At 34.3% G+C, this 16,563-nt stretch overlaps 6 protein-coding genes across 7 annotated transcripts; 5 read left to right on the forward strand and 1 right to left on the reverse strand.

The window, feature by feature from the left end:
* The first annotated feature begins 117 nt into the window (after positions 1–117).
* On the forward strand, positions 118–1,225 carry LOC117782017 (vesicle-associated membrane protein-associated protein A). The gene is made up of 2 exons (XM_034618925.1): positions 118–830; positions 1,112–1,225. The coding sequence occupies exons 1-2, from the start codon at positions 239–241 to the stop codon at positions 1,180–1,182; spliced, it is 663 nt and encodes a 220-aa protein (XP_034474816.1). The 5' UTR covers positions 118–238; the 3' UTR covers positions 1,183–1,225.
* A 1,435-nt stretch (positions 1,226–2,660) lies between these two features.
* On the forward strand, positions 2,661–3,486 carry LOC117782016 (trypsin alpha-like). The gene has a single exon (XM_034618924.1). It carries the CDS (start codon positions 2,741–2,743, stop codon positions 3,434–3,436), a length of 696 nt encoding a protein of 231 aa, XP_034474815.1. The 5' UTR covers positions 2,661–2,740; the 3' UTR covers positions 3,437–3,486.
* A 1,707-nt stretch (positions 3,487–5,193) lies between these two features.
* Positions 5,194–5,931, forward strand: LOC117782022. Its single transcript, XM_034618933.1, has 4 exons — positions 5,194–5,383; positions 5,447–5,544; positions 5,628–5,709; positions 5,775–5,931. Exons 1-4 carry the CDS (start codon positions 5,251–5,253, stop codon positions 5,831–5,833), a joined length of 372 nt encoding a protein of 123 aa, XP_034474824.1. The 5' UTR covers positions 5,194–5,250; the 3' UTR covers positions 5,834–5,931.
* A 2,205-nt stretch (positions 5,932–8,136) lies between these two features.
* Positions 8,137–8,821, forward strand: LOC117782023. 2 transcript variants are annotated; one of them, XR_004617219.1, is made up of 4 exons: positions 8,137–8,343; positions 8,420–8,489; positions 8,563–8,644; positions 8,704–8,821. XR_004617219.1 is itself a non-coding variant. In XM_034618934.1 (4 exons), exons 1-4 carry the CDS (start codon positions 8,211–8,213, stop codon positions 8,760–8,762), a joined length of 360 nt encoding a protein of 119 aa, XP_034474825.1. In that variant the 5' UTR covers positions 8,145–8,210; the 3' UTR covers positions 8,763–8,821. The 2 variants fall into 2 exon arrangements, 1 of the variants encoding a protein (XP_034474825.1); XM_034618934.1 differs by having other exon boundaries at positions 8,145–8,343; positions 8,420–8,505.
* Positions 8,822–11,576: 2,755 nt separating this feature from the next.
* LOC117779988 (protein no-on-transient A-like) lies at positions 11,577–13,859 on the reverse strand. The gene is made up of 5 exons (XM_034616350.1): positions 13,710–13,859; positions 12,490–13,531; positions 12,032–12,316; positions 11,936–11,964; positions 11,577–11,877 (listed from the first exon to the last, which is right to left on the reverse strand). Exons 1-5 carry the CDS (start codon positions 13,857–13,859, stop codon positions 11,761–11,763), a joined length of 1,623 nt encoding a protein of 540 aa, XP_034472241.1. The 3' UTR covers positions 11,577–11,760.
* An 831-nt stretch (positions 13,860–14,690) lies between these two features.
* On the forward strand, positions 14,691–15,398 carry LOC117782020 (S-phase kinase-associated protein 1-like). The gene is made up of 2 exons (XM_034618931.1): positions 14,691–14,861; positions 14,918–15,398. Exons 1-2 carry the CDS (start codon positions 14,778–14,780, stop codon positions 15,311–15,313), a joined length of 480 nt encoding a protein of 159 aa, XP_034474822.1. The 5' UTR covers positions 14,691–14,777; the 3' UTR covers positions 15,314–15,398.
* The last annotated feature ends 1,165 nt before the right edge of the window (positions 15,399–16,563 follow it).

A 16,563-nucleotide genomic window follows, 5' to 3' on the forward strand; every position in this document is an offset into this window, starting at 1 on the left:
TTTTTGGCATGGGAAACTGCAAAAGTTGCAAGTGGAAGCTCGTGTCCAACTGTCAGTTATTTTCTAGAGGGCAGCATATGGAAATGTTGTCAAAACCATTCCGAAAGCTGTCATATTTTCACAATTTTGCAGCTTTCGTTTCGTTTGTAGAAAGTTTCCCAACGAAATCAAAATCCATCAATAAAATAGTTTTTACAAAAAGAAACAAAGGAAGTCAAAAAAGAAGATTAAATATAAGATGGGTTCGCGTGGCTTTAATTCTGGGCTGTTTAGTGTCAGTCCACAAACGATGATATTCTATTCTCCATACGATCGCACTCAGAAGCGAATCATGACAATTTTAAATCCTACGGCGGGGAGACTTCTTTTTAAGATCCGATCAAATGCTGCATATAAATATTGTGTTAGTCCGAATTGTGGATGTATAGAACCCTATGATACCAGCGAGGTGAACGTCAGTCTAAATTACTTTGATTTCCATGATGATCGAAGCTATAACCATCACTTCTCGATCCTTTGCATTCGATCGACTTGCGATAATGATGAGATGCAAAGCCAATCGATACTGTGTATCTTCAAGAAAATACATCGATCGGAGATAAACAATGTACGTGTGCCCATCGAATTGCAACCAAATCCCATATGTATACCCCAGGAGGAGTTGGAAAAGCTACTGCCGCCAGATGCTCTGAACATTATTCGGGGGAATTTACATCCCGTGGGTCTAGATCATCTGAAGCATATGCCGTTGCCCATAAGGCGAAAAAAACGTTGTGGCTTACTTCGAACTCTAGCGACCTTTATCGCAATTATCACTACCTTAGCGGGGGGTAAGCTAAATCTGGAATTAAAGCTTTCAACACACAAATGACACTTGCTGAAATTGTCGTAAAATAAGAAAGCTTTAATTATACTATTCGTCTTCAACTCTACAGTGACTTGAAACCCAATGACTGATTTCTAATTAGTATAATAATTTATAGTATAATAATTTTCAATCTTAATCTTAATTGATTTCTTCTGCTTTAAGTTAATATTATTATGTCAACTACAATTTTGGCAAGTGTCATTGGTCTCTAACTGGGTGCTTATTTATCTTGCCTTATTGCAGCTTTTATGCAACGTCACAGCATTGAGCAGCTGGTGTATATGCATTTGAAATTGGATCAAGTGGAGTTTTAAATACTATCTGACAATGCTTAAACACATGCCATTTGAATGTATTACATTGTACTGCCCACTTAATTCGCTTTAATTAATCCAGAAATATGCCAACCTTTTAAACCATTTTAATTACACTATCATTGCATTTAATTCATTCAATTATTGTCAAATTTAAGACACACATTTTAAAAGCGACAGCTGTCTGCTACTGAATGTATTAAAAAAAATAAACACTTAATCAATGCCGATGACAAGTCCAACCGATTCCCGAAAGGGTATGTTCCCCTGTTGGAGTGACGTGGTTGCCATTTTTCTATGCTGTTTAATCGTTGCTCCAGACTTCATTAACTCGCGGGGCAGATGCTGATTAGGCGGTTCAACTGCGGTTGGAATTTAGTGTTGGCCACAAATACAATTGAACACCATAACTCTAACCACAATCACAGCCAAAACAATAACAATGATAATGGAAATACCGTGGCTTTTTTGCCAATAACCTGTTTGGCTTCATATAAGTATTTCTATTTAGGAAAGTTCAGTGCAACTAAATACGCAGCAGCCATATCACAGAGGATTTACATATATATGTATGTTACATAAGATCAAAACTACAAATACTATGTTCAAGGAACTACAAATAAAAGTAGATTGGATAAATAAAATGCAATAATTATATTTATGCGAATAGAATACAATTCACAAGTAATCTGTTTTTCTGATTTTTATTTTGTTTAAAGCTCACTTTTTATTTATAGCATTTTTGTACGATATTTTCGAATTTTTTTTGCATGTCCATAAGGAGTCCATAAGAAAGACCCTTGGACAAAAAATGTATTAAGAATCAAAAATTTTAAAATCGTGGCGAATATGCACTTATTGTTTCAAAAGGATGAGTATTACGTAATTCCTTCTCTTTTTTGTGTATTATAAGTATTTGATTTTTTGACTAACCAAAATAGCACTTATTATTATATGCGGTTCTTAATAAAAAAAAAATGTTTGTTAAAATTCTCTGCATAACAAATTTCGAGTATCTAAATATGATGTTAGATCGACGTAGTTTAATCAAGGATTATAAGATGGAAAGCAGCTTCCTTTTGCTAAATATCACATTTGAAACAGAAAAATTTCAAATATCCACTCCCTCTTGTCGAGGTAGTTTTCAGTAAGAAGATTTGACCTAATATTCAAATGAGAAAAAAAAAAATGGGAATCTCATTTTCCATTACATTATTACGACCGTTTCTATTAACTAGAAAATCCTCTACGAGTTAAACAATATTTTTGCTTATCGTGCAAGTCATTGACTAGCGGAAATAGTCGAAAGGAAAGTATTCATTTAGTTTTTCAATTAAAAAGCTAATTTTTTCGAACGGACTGCGAGACGATAAGACAGTAATAAGTTAACTATTTAAAGACCTTTTCGAAGTTACCAAACCAAATTTCGTATAAAAGCAGAATTGTTAAACGATTTCAGTTCAGAGAGACACTTAGAATGTTTACCTTATTGTTTGCACTGCTTTCGGTGGCATCTTTACTCTCCGCACATCGAATCCATGTTTCGAATGCCGAAAGAATGAGTATCGATGGCCGGATATTTGGAGGAGAAGATACACCGATCGAGAGTACACCTTATCAAGTATCTCTGCAACAGAGTGGACATCATTTTTGTGGTGGCGCCATCTACAAAAGTAACATCATTGTGACAGCTGCCCACTGTGTATACAATAAGAACCCTGAGGTTGTCTATGTACGCGCTGGCACCAACGTCCACAATATCGGTGGATCTGTGGTTAGAGTATCTGCTATTTCTGTGCATGATAACTATAATAATGAGCTATTATCAAATGATGTAGCCTTGTTGCTGTTGCGTTCTCCCCTAAAGTTGGGTGGTCATGTCAAAACCATTTCACTCGCCTCGTCAATACCTAAAAATGGAGCCAAATCAATTGTCTCCGGTTGGGGACACACTGAAAGCGAATACAGTCCGTCTAATCTGAAAAGTGTCAATGTGAACATTGTGTCGCGAAAGAAATGTGCCAGGGCTTATGACAATGTTTCCATCACAGTGGATAATATCTGTGCCGCCGCCGCTGGCAAGGATGCCTGCCAGGGTGACTCTGGTGGCCCTCTGGTCTCTGATGGCAAACTAGTCGGCATTGTTTCCTGGGGATATGATTGTGCCGATCCTTTTCATCCAGGTGTCTATGCAAGTGTTCCTGAGCTACGCGGTTGGATTGTGGAGGAAACATCCAGACTAAGTTCTGTATAGCAAAAGTGATATACGAAATAAAGACAAAATAAATATTTGAGCATTGAAATTAAAGGCGGTGATTCATATTACTTAGCTGGGAACGATTATAAGAAAGTTAATGAGCTCAGTTATGTCTTAATCTTTAACTCAATCACATAAACAAATCACATTAATTATACAACTAGTAAGTAATTCTCTTAAAGTTGCTTAATAGTTAAGAAAAATTCAAAAGTTTTTGTCTTTGATATATAAAATAAGTGAGGGATGAAGACACAAAATCCAATGAATGAATTGAGCAGCTAAGACAGCTGAATAATATGCGCTTAAGTTAAAGTTGAACCAAACCTTGATTAAAGCTTAAAACAGAACAGTATTTGTGACCGCAAAACATGGCCATAAACTTGCACAACACCAGGCAAGGAGAATACCACAAAGAGATAGAGAGGGGGAGAGAGAGAGAGAGAAGGGAGTGCGACTAATCCTTTTAACGATTGATGGTTAACCAAACAACAAATGCGAATGTGAGCATATAAATAGCTAATCAGGATGGCAGCTCTGATATCGGACTCAGCTGTCTGAACCGTCGAAATCACACAATTCAATCAGTTGGATCGATAGACTTACGAGGCTCTGGCAATTAGTCGCACATGGCGTATGCGTAATTTGCGTGTGTGCTGCGAAATGAAGAAATTGGGCCAAAGTTCTTACTTGTGTTTATGAAGCATTTTAACCTTTGAGGGCGGTCTCATCCATTTGCATGCCGTGCTCTTCATTCATTAATCGCCTTTAGCGCGTAATTCCATTTACGAATACTGTGGCCTTGCACAACTTCTTATTCCCTGTACCGAAGATTGTATAATCGGAAGGTGATATTGGCAAACTAATCGATCTGCAAAATGATTGCTATAAAGCTTGAGACTTGTTATAGGGTATTTCTTTGTCGAACGTTCTTAGCAGCAGTACCGCAGCTTTACGAGCTTAATACTCGGCCACATTTCAGGCTGTCACCAATGCCCATTACTTATTACAAACTCAGCCTCCCATCGCAGCCCAAGCTCCGACACACAATGTTTTCCAAACAATGAAATCGCGGGAGGAAATGCATTCCGACTGAGAACTCCCTTATGAATGCCAACATGGGCTTCATTTGCGTGGCAAAAAGAATCTTTGGGCTGCTTCGAGTGCAAGTGGCAGTTGCATCCTCCTACAGTTCACCCGCTCACCTCCCACCTCCACACCACACCCCATTAACCTCTGGATTTTGGCGCATTCACCTTGACACCTTCAAAGGACTTCCTTTGGCTCATTTTTGCCCTTGCCTTTAACATTTTTAATGAGTTCCACCGAAAGAGAAGCAAATCAAAGCACGTCCTGGCATCAAAGGACCCAAGTAAAAGCATTAAAAATGAGATTCGCTTATAGTTCTTTGCTACTTTAACAAATTCAACTCAAAAATTTAAAAATTTAAATTATGCAAAATTTCGTGCTAAGGAAATTCTAATATATTTTTGCTTATCTTAGTGGTATAATTCAACGGATTTTCAATAAATATATTCACTATAAGAACTTACGAAGATTAAAATTGCTGTTCATTTTTGATTTTCATTTATTATAAATAATATTTAAAAAAATAATGTATTTGAATTTTGGAGTAACTAAAATTATGGTTTTCAAAAGAGGAAGCCAAACTTTTTTGGAAACAGTTATGTGAAAACAAACAGTAGGCATAAGATTCATCAAAAGTTATTAAAAATATAATTCGTCACACGGAAACATCTAGTATAAATAAACGAGAAATCAAAAATTTGAAAATCTCAAATATTAAATTGAATATGTGTCTTTGTGAATCATGTGCTTGGTTGGATGAATGGTGTTGGCCGCTCGAGAAGAAGGCGATTTTCTTTGCAATTTGGACCATTGTACATGGCATCGTGTTTTTTATCATGGACTTGGTGTTTTTTATATGTATGTCATTCTGATAAATATACTGAAACAGAACATCGAGTAATTATTCCATTTTTGCTTTAGTCTCCATAGCAGAAAATCATGCTTTCCCTGATCTAACATTCATAGGAGCAATTTTGCACTTGGCGTCGGGAATTTTAATGATAATCACCATCAAAAGAGTAAGAGTAAAAGCTAATGTTGATGTTTTAACAATTTATTATAAGTTTGAATTGACGTCTTTTGTTTTTATTTTTTTGGTTAGCCAAAGTCCTGTCTGTATATGACTAGCATTGTATTAAGTTCGTTTCTTCCCTTTTGTGAATACGTATTTGTATATCTTTCAGGTAAGCTGGTCAAAAATCAACCTATTTTTCATCAATAATGTATCTCCTCCCATAACTGTTTTCAGTAATGCAAATAATATTCATAATGATTGGATGTAGATATTACAGTACAATTCTAAAATGAGTAATTAGAAGGGAGGCAACTCAAATTAAGAGTCAAATAGTTAAAAGTGATTACAGTTAAAGATAAAGATAAAGTATATGATGAAATATTTAATTAAACAGGTACATTTTTTAATATTTTGTTTGGAACACAGCTTGGTAAAACTAATAAGTAATATGCTGTATCTTTCGATAGAACCGAATCAGTCTTATTATAGCATGTCACCAGGGCCAAGAATGCAGAATTCTTTGCAGAAATACATTGTGATGTGGAGAACGAACATTTTTATATAGTTATTTCTTTTCAATGTTTGGCAAAATAGTCAAAACAGGAAGAAAAAAAATGTTTATTTATACTGATACCACTATGTTTTAATAGACTATATTATTATAGTATGTATTATTTACAATTAAGCCCTTTTGGTCTGATCAATCTTTTGATATCTGCAAATATATGAACGAATTCCTGATGCTCTCAACATGTTTTTAGGTAAGAAACACATAAATTTGCTTTACAAATGTTATTTCAACATTCTGTCCAATGCAAATTATTGCAATTTAAATCAGAGAGAGATATGGAAATAAAATAACTATATGTGTATATGGGTAATAAAAAGAAAACCACACACTCAATTGAAGTGGCAGTGTGTCATACGCATTACTAAATATTTAAGTGGCAATGAATATAAATTGTGTCGTCAAAAGCGGCAGATGCAATGCGGAGAATGTTACAACTTCATGTCATCCTAAAGGATAAGAAATTACACTCGATTCGAATCGATGTTGGTTAATTAAATCAACTATGGCGAACCACATGAACTATCCCAGTTGTATCAGTTAAATGAAGCAAAACTGAAAAGAGTTGTTTCATAGATTATATGAAAAGTTTTTTGTTACTACATCAAATGAAAACAAGATGGCTCTGCCCCCTGCTCGCTTCGCTCGCGGTGAGGTGCGGCTACAGTCGAGCACGCTCGACAGTAGGATACCCTGAGCCAAGGTACTCATTTATAAATGTTGATTTTCGACCAATTGTTCCTATGGCAGCTTTATGATATATGGAACCGATTTAAACCAAATCTGGACAGAATGTACAAAACGAACATTAATGCATATTCTATCAGTTTGCTTAGGATGTCTTAAAAAACAAAAAACTTTTTCATACTAAAACTTGATTTTCTACCGATTGGTCCTATGACAGCTATATGATATAGTCGACCGATTTAAACGAATTTCAGCCAGGACGGACAAAACCAAGTAAAATGCATATTCTATCAGTTTGATTAAGATATCTTAACAAACAAAATACTTTTCCATGCTAAAATTTCATTAGTAGTATAGTAGTAGTCCGATCCAAAAGTAAAAACAAACTTGATCTGCCTATGGTATCCAGGAATCTACTTGTATGGTTTTTGAGATCGACGCGATCTGCCCCGCCCCTTCTGCCTGTTACATACATTCTGCCAAACACATTACACCCTTTAATGGGTTCAGGGTATAAAAAGTTTGTCTCATTTTTGACCCAGATGGTTTTTTTTCGCGTTTCATTTGAATTCGACTGGCAGTTTAAGCATTCACAAAATATTCTATTGATTTTTTATGGTAAATTTAAGCTAAGAATTAGTGAGTGAGCACTAAAATATTCCATGTTGATATAAAAACTTTAAAGTTAGTCAATACATCATTCAAAAGTCTGCTCTTGGCAGTACAAAGAAGTATTTGAAAACCCCTCAAATCGAAGCCATTTCTCGACAAGCTTCACGTTTTGAGAATTAATTTACCCATTGCTTGTAAACTTTTGCAGAAATAACTCAACACGTTTAAATGCGTATTTAAATATTTGCTTATTTGGCTGTCGCATACAGAGAAACATAAATTAAAATGTCATTAAGTTTTATTCTTGGCACAATTTGTTGTTAGTTCTATGAGTACTTATATTTTCTTTTGGCTCTGACGTCATTCAGAAGTTGAGGCCAACGCGAAATAGTTTAGCAACTCATTTTTATAATTGAGCCAAAAATTCTGCACTCACAAACCCATTAACAAGCAGAACAACAACAATGGCATCAAGAGTGATTTGTTAGCAGCAACTTTAATGGAACCCACTTCTTGGAGTTTATTTTCCGGCAATTTGTTTGAATTCATATACGTTATTTCAATGAGAAATTCTATGATAACTTGCCATATTTTTTTTCTTCAAATAAAAATTTTCAAAAAGTAATTTCTTTCAAAAACAACTCAAAAAGATTAAGTCAAAGTAGGCATCGCAATAGCAAAAATACTTGTTTAAACTCATAAAAATAAAGTCGTTCATCATCCGGCAATAAATAGTGGAAAGCGTGACAGATATTTTATTTTAATTTAATATAAATTTCAAGTACTGAACTATCAAGTTCGATATGTGTATATGCAGTGCGTGTAGCTCTGTAGATAATTGCTGTGGCCCGCTAGATAAGAAAGCCGAATTTTTCGCCTGTTGGACCTTTGTACATGGCATTATCTACACTATACTTTGTTTAAGATATGATTTAAGTAAGTATTTATTTGAAGTATTTCATAGGATCGGCAAATCGATTAATTTCTGTATTATTTACTTTTATTTCATTAGATTACAAAGACTATGCGCATTTTGGATATGTTTTTTGGATACCGCATATGCTTGCAGGACTGTTGATGATGTACAGCATTTATAAAGTAACAAACAAAATTATTTAATTTATTTTAATTTAATATTTTTCTCTTTTTGACCAGAAACAAGCATCGCTTTATCTGTGGAGTCTCATAGCTAGTTCTTTTGTGCCTTTTATTTTCTTTCTTTTTGTATATTTGCCAAGTGAGTTTCACTGACTTGGAGTTTGAATCTGACGTTTAACTAATTATATTTATTTTCAGTATTTCAGATCTTCTTTATAATAGTTGGCTGCAGATATTATAGTACTGCATTGATATAAGGATGTTATGTTGTGTACAAAAAAAAATAATTATAAATTGTATGTGTAAATCGTGTTTATATGTTACGTTTAATTTATCTACCTCTCTGTTATATGCCAAATAAGCATATAGATTGAAACTGACACAGATGACTGAGAAAATACTGTTAGCCATTTTTGGACTACTAGTTAAGGTTGAGTAAGGAAATAAAACTGTGTAAGTCTTTGGGATAAGTTTTGGCATGCCTTCCCTAGCCCACATTTTATAAACCCCTCATAGAGCCTACTTCGCCCAGTTGTTGATTCTTGCATAAATTATTATTATTAAGAGCAACAACAGCAGCAGAAACAGCAGCCCCAACAGCGGACACAATACACTAATTTTACTTTGCTATATTTTGTTTGTTGTTGACAACTCATTGTTGCAATTGTTATTGCAGCAATTTGACTTGCCCCAAAGGGTGTACAGCATTTTAATGCAGTTTGTGTTGTGCTTACATGCGCTGAAACAACCGAAACAGAAACAACAAAAGAGAACCATTAGTTAAGGCTATGCTGAAGATTGAATACCCTTGCTTAAAGACCTGATAATGATGGAATCGAGAAATGCGACAAAAATTATTGACTTAATTTTTGAATAACTTCAGCATTTAAAATTTGCTTCGATAGCATACGAATTTTCGATTCAAAAATGATTAGAAAGGTTCCAAAAATCTGAATATACATCTTGAGCTTGGAAGACCACTGTGTTTTGTAGTATTATTTTTAATATTTCTTTTAGTTGTCTTGTTTTAAGATTTTTATATTTAAGACTAATATTTTTGTATATAAAAGCAAAATTGTTTTTTTTTTTACAATTTATGCACATGTAAGCTCATCTCGAACCGATCTGGGTTACTTACTGGTAAGTTCTAAATCATGGACAGGAGTATTGCATATTTGAAGCGATAATAGTGCCCTCTATAATACCCTAACAAATGAAAAACAAGAAATTTAAAAACAATGTGCAGCTGTGCGTGCACTAAATATACACAAGAACAACAAACGACACAGATACACACACACACAAACACTCACACACACAGTAGTATTGTGCGTGTGTTCTCCTTTCTAGTTTTGTATAATCGATGTTGCCATGCGCACTTTTAGCCTTTGCATTTCACTTCTCATTCATGTATAAAGTTTACCTACATTCGAATGCATTCGCAATACGTTTTAAAGACTAACAACAAAATGTGGAAAAGAGAGATGAATGGTGAATAATCTCCATTAAATTTACAAAACTGTATCTATTAAGTTAATTCTAAACATGACTCTATTAAAAATTAATGTGTTTCTCCTACTATTTCCTAGATTTCAAATGTATTTAAACAAAATATTCAACTGTAAATAATTGGCATAGGCTCGATGGGAGTATTAATTCAATTCATTACACTTAAACTCACCACAGATTCGGGCATAAATTTCACACAAGCTCGATTGAGAAATGGATATTTCCAAATTGAAAACTTAAAAAAAAAAATGATGCAAAAATTTCCCCTGTGGTTTTGCACTCTTTATTAACTTCAGGGAAATTTGGTGAGTTTGCGTTGAGTTCAGAATTGTAATTGAGTGTACTGTTGGATCTTATACGAATTGCCGGCATGTTTATCTTATATTTAAAGCGTTTCAACTTTTTTTATGAGACTTTTTGCCGGCTTATATTTCCTGTCCCAAAGAGAAACAACAGTGCGTAATACAATATGCAAACGAGTGTTCTATATATGTACGTCTGTACGTTATTTAAGCCGGCAATATTCGGTGTGTAGGTCTGGAAATTAAAATGAGAATAGAAATGAGAACACTGTGGGAATTGGTAGTCCACGACAGCAGACAACAAATATTGACAGAAGCTTTTGTTTGCTTGATAGATTAACTTAAATATTTATGCAGTTCGATTGTGAAAAGTAAGTTAATTGAAATCGCTTTCTCGCTTTATCCTTACAATATCAATAAGATTTCAACTGGTGGCTCAATTGACATGTCGTCGTTGCACCTTTGACCAGAGTTCATAGCATAAAATGCCGAAAAGTGGGCCACGTGTTCACAGAGAGAAGGAGAAGTAAAGAAAGAGAGAGGAGAAAAGAGAGCAAGTGTAGGGGAGAGCAAGTGTAGGGGAAGGCAAGCAGCCATAGAAATTACACAGCGGTCTCTGGAAAACCCCAACAAATGCGGCTGGCAAGTTATTTAGTTATTTAGAAAACCGCAGAATGCAAATGCAGAAAATGTAGCAAATGTGCCAATTTTCACATTTTCACAGAGACAAAGAGAGTGAGAAAGAGAGAAAAAGCCAAACAAGTCGAAGACAACAATTAAAAATCGGTGTCAATATGCTAGCGCTAAGAATTTTAAGTACATTTCAAGGTTCCCATTAAGCATACGCAATGTGAAACGTTGATTGCAAACGTTTAAAATCGAGAATTATATTTACTTAAACTATGCAGATTTTTGTTGATAAAATAGGAAAGCTTAATGACAAGAAAAATATTAATACGTACTTCATGCTTATGGCATCAGCAATAAATCAAAGACTTTATGCAATCAATTGTAATATTTATAATTATCAGCTTGCTATGATAAATGCATTCGTGAAAATTTTAATTCATTCATTCACTTAAATTTTTAGCATATAACGGTTTAAAAGTTGACGGTTTAAAAGTTCATTAGTATTACAGGCAAGAAACTATTTAACACTTCAAAGATGGCTCGTTTTTTGCATTTCACACAGCCCTCAAATGTGACTTTAATTTGACAAATTGATTCTAACTCATAAGCGATAGAGTCTCGATGACAAGATGATATTAAGTAGAATATATTCTGTTTATTTTAAAATCATAATGCAATTTATATTACAAAAAACATTACAATTATAAACGTTAATAAAAGTAAGTGTATAATTGTAACTGACTCCATTTAAAGAGCGTAACTCCTTGTTATTTGCTGAAGTTCTGATTGACATTCTGATTAGTTGACAATAATATTAAATGGAACGACGTCCCCAGAGTCCGCCATCATTTCCAAATTCACGATTCATATTGTTCCGATTCATATCTTCAAAGCTTAAATCTTGTCCATCCTTTACGGGAATATTGCCATCCTTAAAATTATTAATTAATTACTAGAGAAATTACATCTAACTGAAGAAGCCGAGTTACCTGATTATTTGGACAGTTCTCCTTCTCATCTGGAACATTATTTGAAAGTCAAGTTAAATGAAGAAAGTTTAATTGAAAAGAAGTTGAAATGATTACCTCCAAAAACAACAAATGGAGAGCTTTCAAAGCTCATGCTTCGGGCATTATAATCGCAAATGCCCCCAAAACCATTCGAATTTTGCGGCTTATAGATCCTCATCATATCATTCTCTTGATTTTGAGGTCGAAACGGGGTCTCTGGTTTCATCATATTGTCCCTCACTTGATTTTGACGGCGAATCAAAGCAGCACTCTCAAGCAAATTGACTTCCTGATATTGCTTTTGGCGCATTTCCAATTCCATCTTCCTGCGCTCATTTTCCGCCTCACGTTGTCGTAGCTCTACAAAAGAATATCGAATGTTATTATAGACATCTTTTTCTAATTTCATTTTACTTATCGATTCCACACAAACAGTAATTTCAAACATAAGGTTGAAATATCTATCTTTCTTAGTTTATAATTCACTAAATAGTTCAGTAAGTTCCAAGAAATAGAATGCCATTTATACTAACCTTGACGCAAGAGTTCAGTTTCACGCTCATTACGAATATAATCCATCTGAGCATCAAGCTTTTCCTCTTCCAATTTGAGCTCACGCTTAAGGGAATTCATTTTAGTTTTATAGAGGGCATGAAGTTGTTTCCATCGAAAGCCGTACTCGTGCTCAAATGAATCGGGATCGGCGAAACGTGGCCCAATGTTGCGCTCATTGTTGTATTGCATTGTCTTGCTCAGAGCTTTCTCGGGCATTCCATCGTTATCATCATTGATGTCGTTTAACTCAACAATGCAAGGGCGCAATGAAGCGGTTAAAAAGAAGCAATTTTCATGGCATAAACGCAAGCAATGGTTGACCGCTGTTTTGGTGGCAAACTCAACGATACCCTCACCTGTATGATTGCCACGATCGTCAACCATAATTATGGCACGCTCAACTGTCCCAAAGATTTCAAAGGACTTTTGTAGCAACTCATTGGACACATAAGGCGATAGATTGCTAACACGCACAACCGTTTGATTTGGTGCGAAACGAACGCGCAATTGCCGTCCACTGACCGTAGTTCCGTCCAATGCTCTCTTAGCCTTCTCGGCATTGGTATGATAATCGACCTTAACAAATGCAAAATTCTTTTCGGTATTGATAAAGATATCGCCAAGTTCGCCATACGGCTTAAACAATTCGCGAATTTTTTCCTCGCTAGTCATTTCGCTAGTCAAATTGCCCACGTAGAGGCGATTGCGTCCAGAGAACTTGAATTCCTCAATGTCATTGGTCGAATCCAGTTCAGTTGTTGGTCCGTTAATCTGGCGTAGCCTTTGGCCAATAAAGAATTCCTCATTGCGCTGCGAATGACCATTTTTGTTGTTGCCACTACGATTCTTGCCACGATTCTCCCCATGAGCCCAGAAACTGCCAGAGTTGCGACCTCGATTTCCTCTCGATTGAACAACGTGCGATTGACCATATGACTGACCATATGATTGAGCATCCGATTGAGCATTAGCTGAAGCATTTGCATCATTCCCAATAATAGGTTGATTTAAATCTACTTGCTAAATATTCATAGAAAAATAAGTAATTATAATACTGTGATAGGTTAGCTTATCTAAAAGCAGTCAGAAATAAAAAATACTTAATAAACAGTTTAAATTAAATTAGAATATGTAAGATTAAGATTAAGATAATAATAACATTTAATAAATATACCAATAATTATGATAATTTACTTACATTTTCCTTTGCCCAAATCTGTATATTTTTCTCACGAGATAAACGTGGTTTTTTATTCGAAGCCACCGACACAACAGTTTCCTGCTCTTCATGTCGTTTATCAGGACTAATATCAATAATCTTTTCATTAGATGGCGAAATGTCCTCCATATTTCAAATAAAAAATTAAATGAAAATAAAATTGAAGATAATAAAAATTGAAGCACACAATTCTTTTTTAGTATTTCGACTAATGATACGCGAGGTCACTAACAACACAGTCTGAATTGAAATGACAAGCCTGCTAAAGTAGATTGAGTCCTGTATAGATTTCTGTATAGAGTTGTAAGTTTTTAATTCAACTACCGATACTATCGATAAGCATGATTTGCAGTTTGACTGAAAGAAGAGTGAAACAAAATGAAATTAAACATTAAATATAGATTGCAGCTATAAGTTCGCCAAGATTAATTAATAAATGTTAAATATAATTACATTTAGTGTAATAATTATTTTGAGAAAGAATTAAATTTTCATAAACTTAAAAAAATAGTAATACCCAAGAGATCTCGTAGTTTCCTTTTTAAACTAATATTAATCATGAAATACAGAAAACTTTTTTTTAATAAAATATGTTAATTTACTTGACTAATTGCATAACATTTTCAAAGATTTCGACTAAAATTTACAATAAATTCAAACAATTACTGTTCATTAGAATGATGACAAAATTTCTTTTGTCTTTTCTTTTCAATTTAACTATAAATATTTATTTTAGTTGTTTATTATTCAAATACCAGTCTTTCTCTAACACTTCTCTACTCTATTGTCGTTAATACTCAAATTAATTATTTACCATCATGGAACTGACTTCATTATTTCTTGTTTCATTCCAATTTTGTTTCATTTGTTATCAAAATGCGACTCTGATTTGTACGTCAATAAAATGAAATAATTGTGTGCAATTTGAGACTTACGTGTATTTCGCCATTAAAAATTAGAAAGTTATCATCATTTTAATAACGATTGTATTGATTGTATATTATAAAAACCATCAATTAATATTCAAAACAAATCAATATCCTAAACATGCCGTTCATCAAGTTGCAGTCTTCCGATGATGAAATTTTTGTAACCGACATACAAGTCGCCACGTGTTCGGGCACAATAAAGGTTTGGATTCATAAAGAAATTATCCGAAATATATTATCAAATGTAACTCTTATTAGTCCATGCTGGAGAGTTGTGTCGCAGAAGATGAGGCTGTGCCATTGCCAAATGTGAATTCAGCTATTTTGCGTAAAGTTCTCGAATGGGCGGAGTATCACAAATCTGATTTGAAGCAATCAACCAATGAGGATGATGATGACACTCGCACCGATGATATAACACCATGGGATCAGAAATTTCTTCAAGTCGATCAGGGCACACTCTTCGAATTGACAATGGCTGCCAACTATTTGAATATTCAAGGATTGCTCAAAGTAGCCTGCAAAACTGTGGCCAATATGATCAAGGGCAAGACCCCAGAGGATATACGTCAGACCTTTAATATCAAAAACGATTTCACTCTTGCCGAAGAGGAGTTGGTTCGCATGGAGAACGAATGGCATGAGGAAAACTAAAGTTAAACGTCATTAAAATAAACTTTCAATTATAGTAGACTAATGCACAAATTGAATAAATTATATATTATATGTTAAATTTAAATATAATTAATTCAAATTTAATTTTATCGCCTTAGCTATATCCTTTTCAGATAAAAAAAAACATTTAAAACATATTAAAATACCTATCATTGAATTATTATTATTAATAAATAGCAATAAATTTTTAAAAATCTTTAATAACATTTTTATACGTTTAGACATCTGTGAGAAGTTTGTCATTGGCTTATCGTTTGGTCGTCAGTCAAGTCCTAAATATTATAAATAATTCGACTAGGCTTATAGTAAGATCGTTAATATTCTAGTAATAAATATATAAATCAAAAATACGTTAAAATGTCTTGGCAATCTGCACACGATCGGGTTATTAATTTTGTCTGCAAGGTGTCACCAACAGGCAAGATGTGTCGCAACCACTTAATGGCCAAATATCCCGAATGTTTTAAGAGCAACAAAGGCTATGTGAAATTGATTTTGGAACTGCCGCAAAGGTTGTGGAAGCGTCTATTTCCGGTTTATACTATGCCTGCTTCGGATCATTCCGTCTGTCCAATATGCCAGGATGAGGAAAACGAGACAGCCATTCTGACAAATGGATTTAAAATACTATTCCTAATCGCCGCCAGCGTGGCAATTTTATATGCCATTCTCAAAGCGACAGCCCAGCGACGCCAATCCACGCAGTAAAGTACGATACCTGATTTTACGCCAATTCAACATACATTTTTGGACCATTGTTAATGAGAGAGTTCCACACCCGTACGCTACACTTCAATCCTAACCGCCCTAATCAAGGAATTCAACATTTACTCACAAATTTCTAGCTCATATTATTCTCTATAAGTGTCCAGAAGAGCATATATATGTGTAATAAATTTCCAGCCATATACAAATTATGCAGCATTACAATATCATTAATTTTAATTCCAAATTTGTCGGCCATTAATGACCTAAGCTAACTAACCAACAAGTAAATAAGCACTTGCTTGTGTGGGACAAAATACTAAGAGATATATAGTAAAGTAAAGTAGTAAAGAAAGTGCCAGATAAATACAGAGGGAAGGGCATATTGGGAGTATTGCTTTTGGTATCAGTGAGGAGAATATGTAGATCAAAAAATAATTTGTATTCAAATCAAATTGACCAAAGCAAGCCTATTACCTTAATCGCATCAAAATTCAACATTTGTTTTAAATATTTATACCCAT

The sequence above is a fragment of the Drosophila innubila genome (assembly GCF_004354385.1).
Source record: "Drosophila innubila isolate TH190305 chromosome 2L unlocalized genomic scaffold, UK_Dinn_1.0 4_B_2L, whole genome shotgun sequence".
In the NCBI taxonomy this organism is placed as follows: domain Eukaryota; kingdom Metazoa; phylum Arthropoda; class Insecta; order Diptera; family Drosophilidae; genus Drosophila; species Drosophila innubila.

What these genes read in the sequence shown, in the direction of transcription:
- LOC117779988 (XM_034616350.1), bottom strand. Translation starts at nt 13,859, where the DNA reads ATGGAGGACATTTCGCCATCTAATGAAAAGATTATTGATATTAGTCCT. An exon ending in AACTGAACTCTTGCGTCAAG is followed by an intron (nt 12,317 to 12,489) that starts GTTAGTATAAAT and finishes ATTCTTTTGTAG; the next exon opens with AGCTACGACAACGTGAGGCG. An exon ending in TCCATTTGTTGTTTTTGGAG is followed by an intron (nt 11,965 to 12,031) that starts GTAATCATTTCA and finishes ATAATGTTCCAG; the next exon opens with ATGAGAAGGAGAACTGTCCA.
- LOC117782016 (XM_034618924.1), top strand. Translation starts at nt 2,741, where the DNA reads ATGAGTATCGATGGCCGGATATTTGGAGGAGAAGATACACCGATCGAG.
- LOC117782020 (XM_034618931.1), top strand. Translation starts at nt 14,778, where the DNA reads ATGCCGTTCATCAAGTTGCAGTCTTCCGATGATGAAATTTTTGTAACC. An exon ending in CGTGTTCGGGCACAATAAAG is followed by an intron (nt 14,862 to 14,917) that starts GTTTGGATTCAT and finishes AACTCTTATTAG; the next exon opens with TCCATGCTGGAGAGTTGTGT.
- LOC117782023 (XM_034618934.1), top strand. Translation starts at nt 8,211, where the DNA reads ATGTGTATATGCAGTGCGTGTAGCTCTGTAGATAATTGCTGTGGCCCG. An exon ending in TTGTTTAAGATATGATTTAA is followed by an intron (nt 8,344 to 8,419) that starts GTAAGTATTTAT and finishes TTATTTCATTAG; the next exon opens with ATTACAAAGACTATGCGCAT. An exon ending in TCTTTTTGTATATTTGCCAA is followed by an intron (nt 8,645 to 8,703) that starts GTGAGTTTCACT and finishes ATTTATTTTCAG; the next exon opens with TATTTCAGATCTTCTTTATA.
- LOC117782017 (XM_034618925.1), top strand. Translation starts at nt 239, where the DNA reads ATGGGTTCGCGTGGCTTTAATTCTGGGCTGTTTAGTGTCAGTCCACAA. An exon ending in TATCACTACCTTAGCGGGGG is followed by an intron (nt 831 to 1,111) that starts GTAAGCTAAATC and finishes GCCTTATTGCAG; the next exon opens with CTTTTATGCAACGTCACAGC.
- LOC117782022 (XM_034618933.1), top strand. Translation starts at nt 5,251, where the DNA reads ATGTGTCTTTGTGAATCATGTGCTTGGTTGGATGAATGGTGTTGGCCG. An exon ending in TGATAATCACCATCAAAAGA is followed by an intron (nt 5,545 to 5,627) that starts GTAAGAGTAAAA and finishes TTTTTTGGTTAG; the next exon opens with CCAAAGTCCTGTCTGTATAT. An exon ending in CGTATTTGTATATCTTTCAG is followed by an intron (nt 5,710 to 5,774) that starts GTAAGCTGGTCA and finishes AACTGTTTTCAG; the next exon opens with TAATGCAAATAATATTCATA.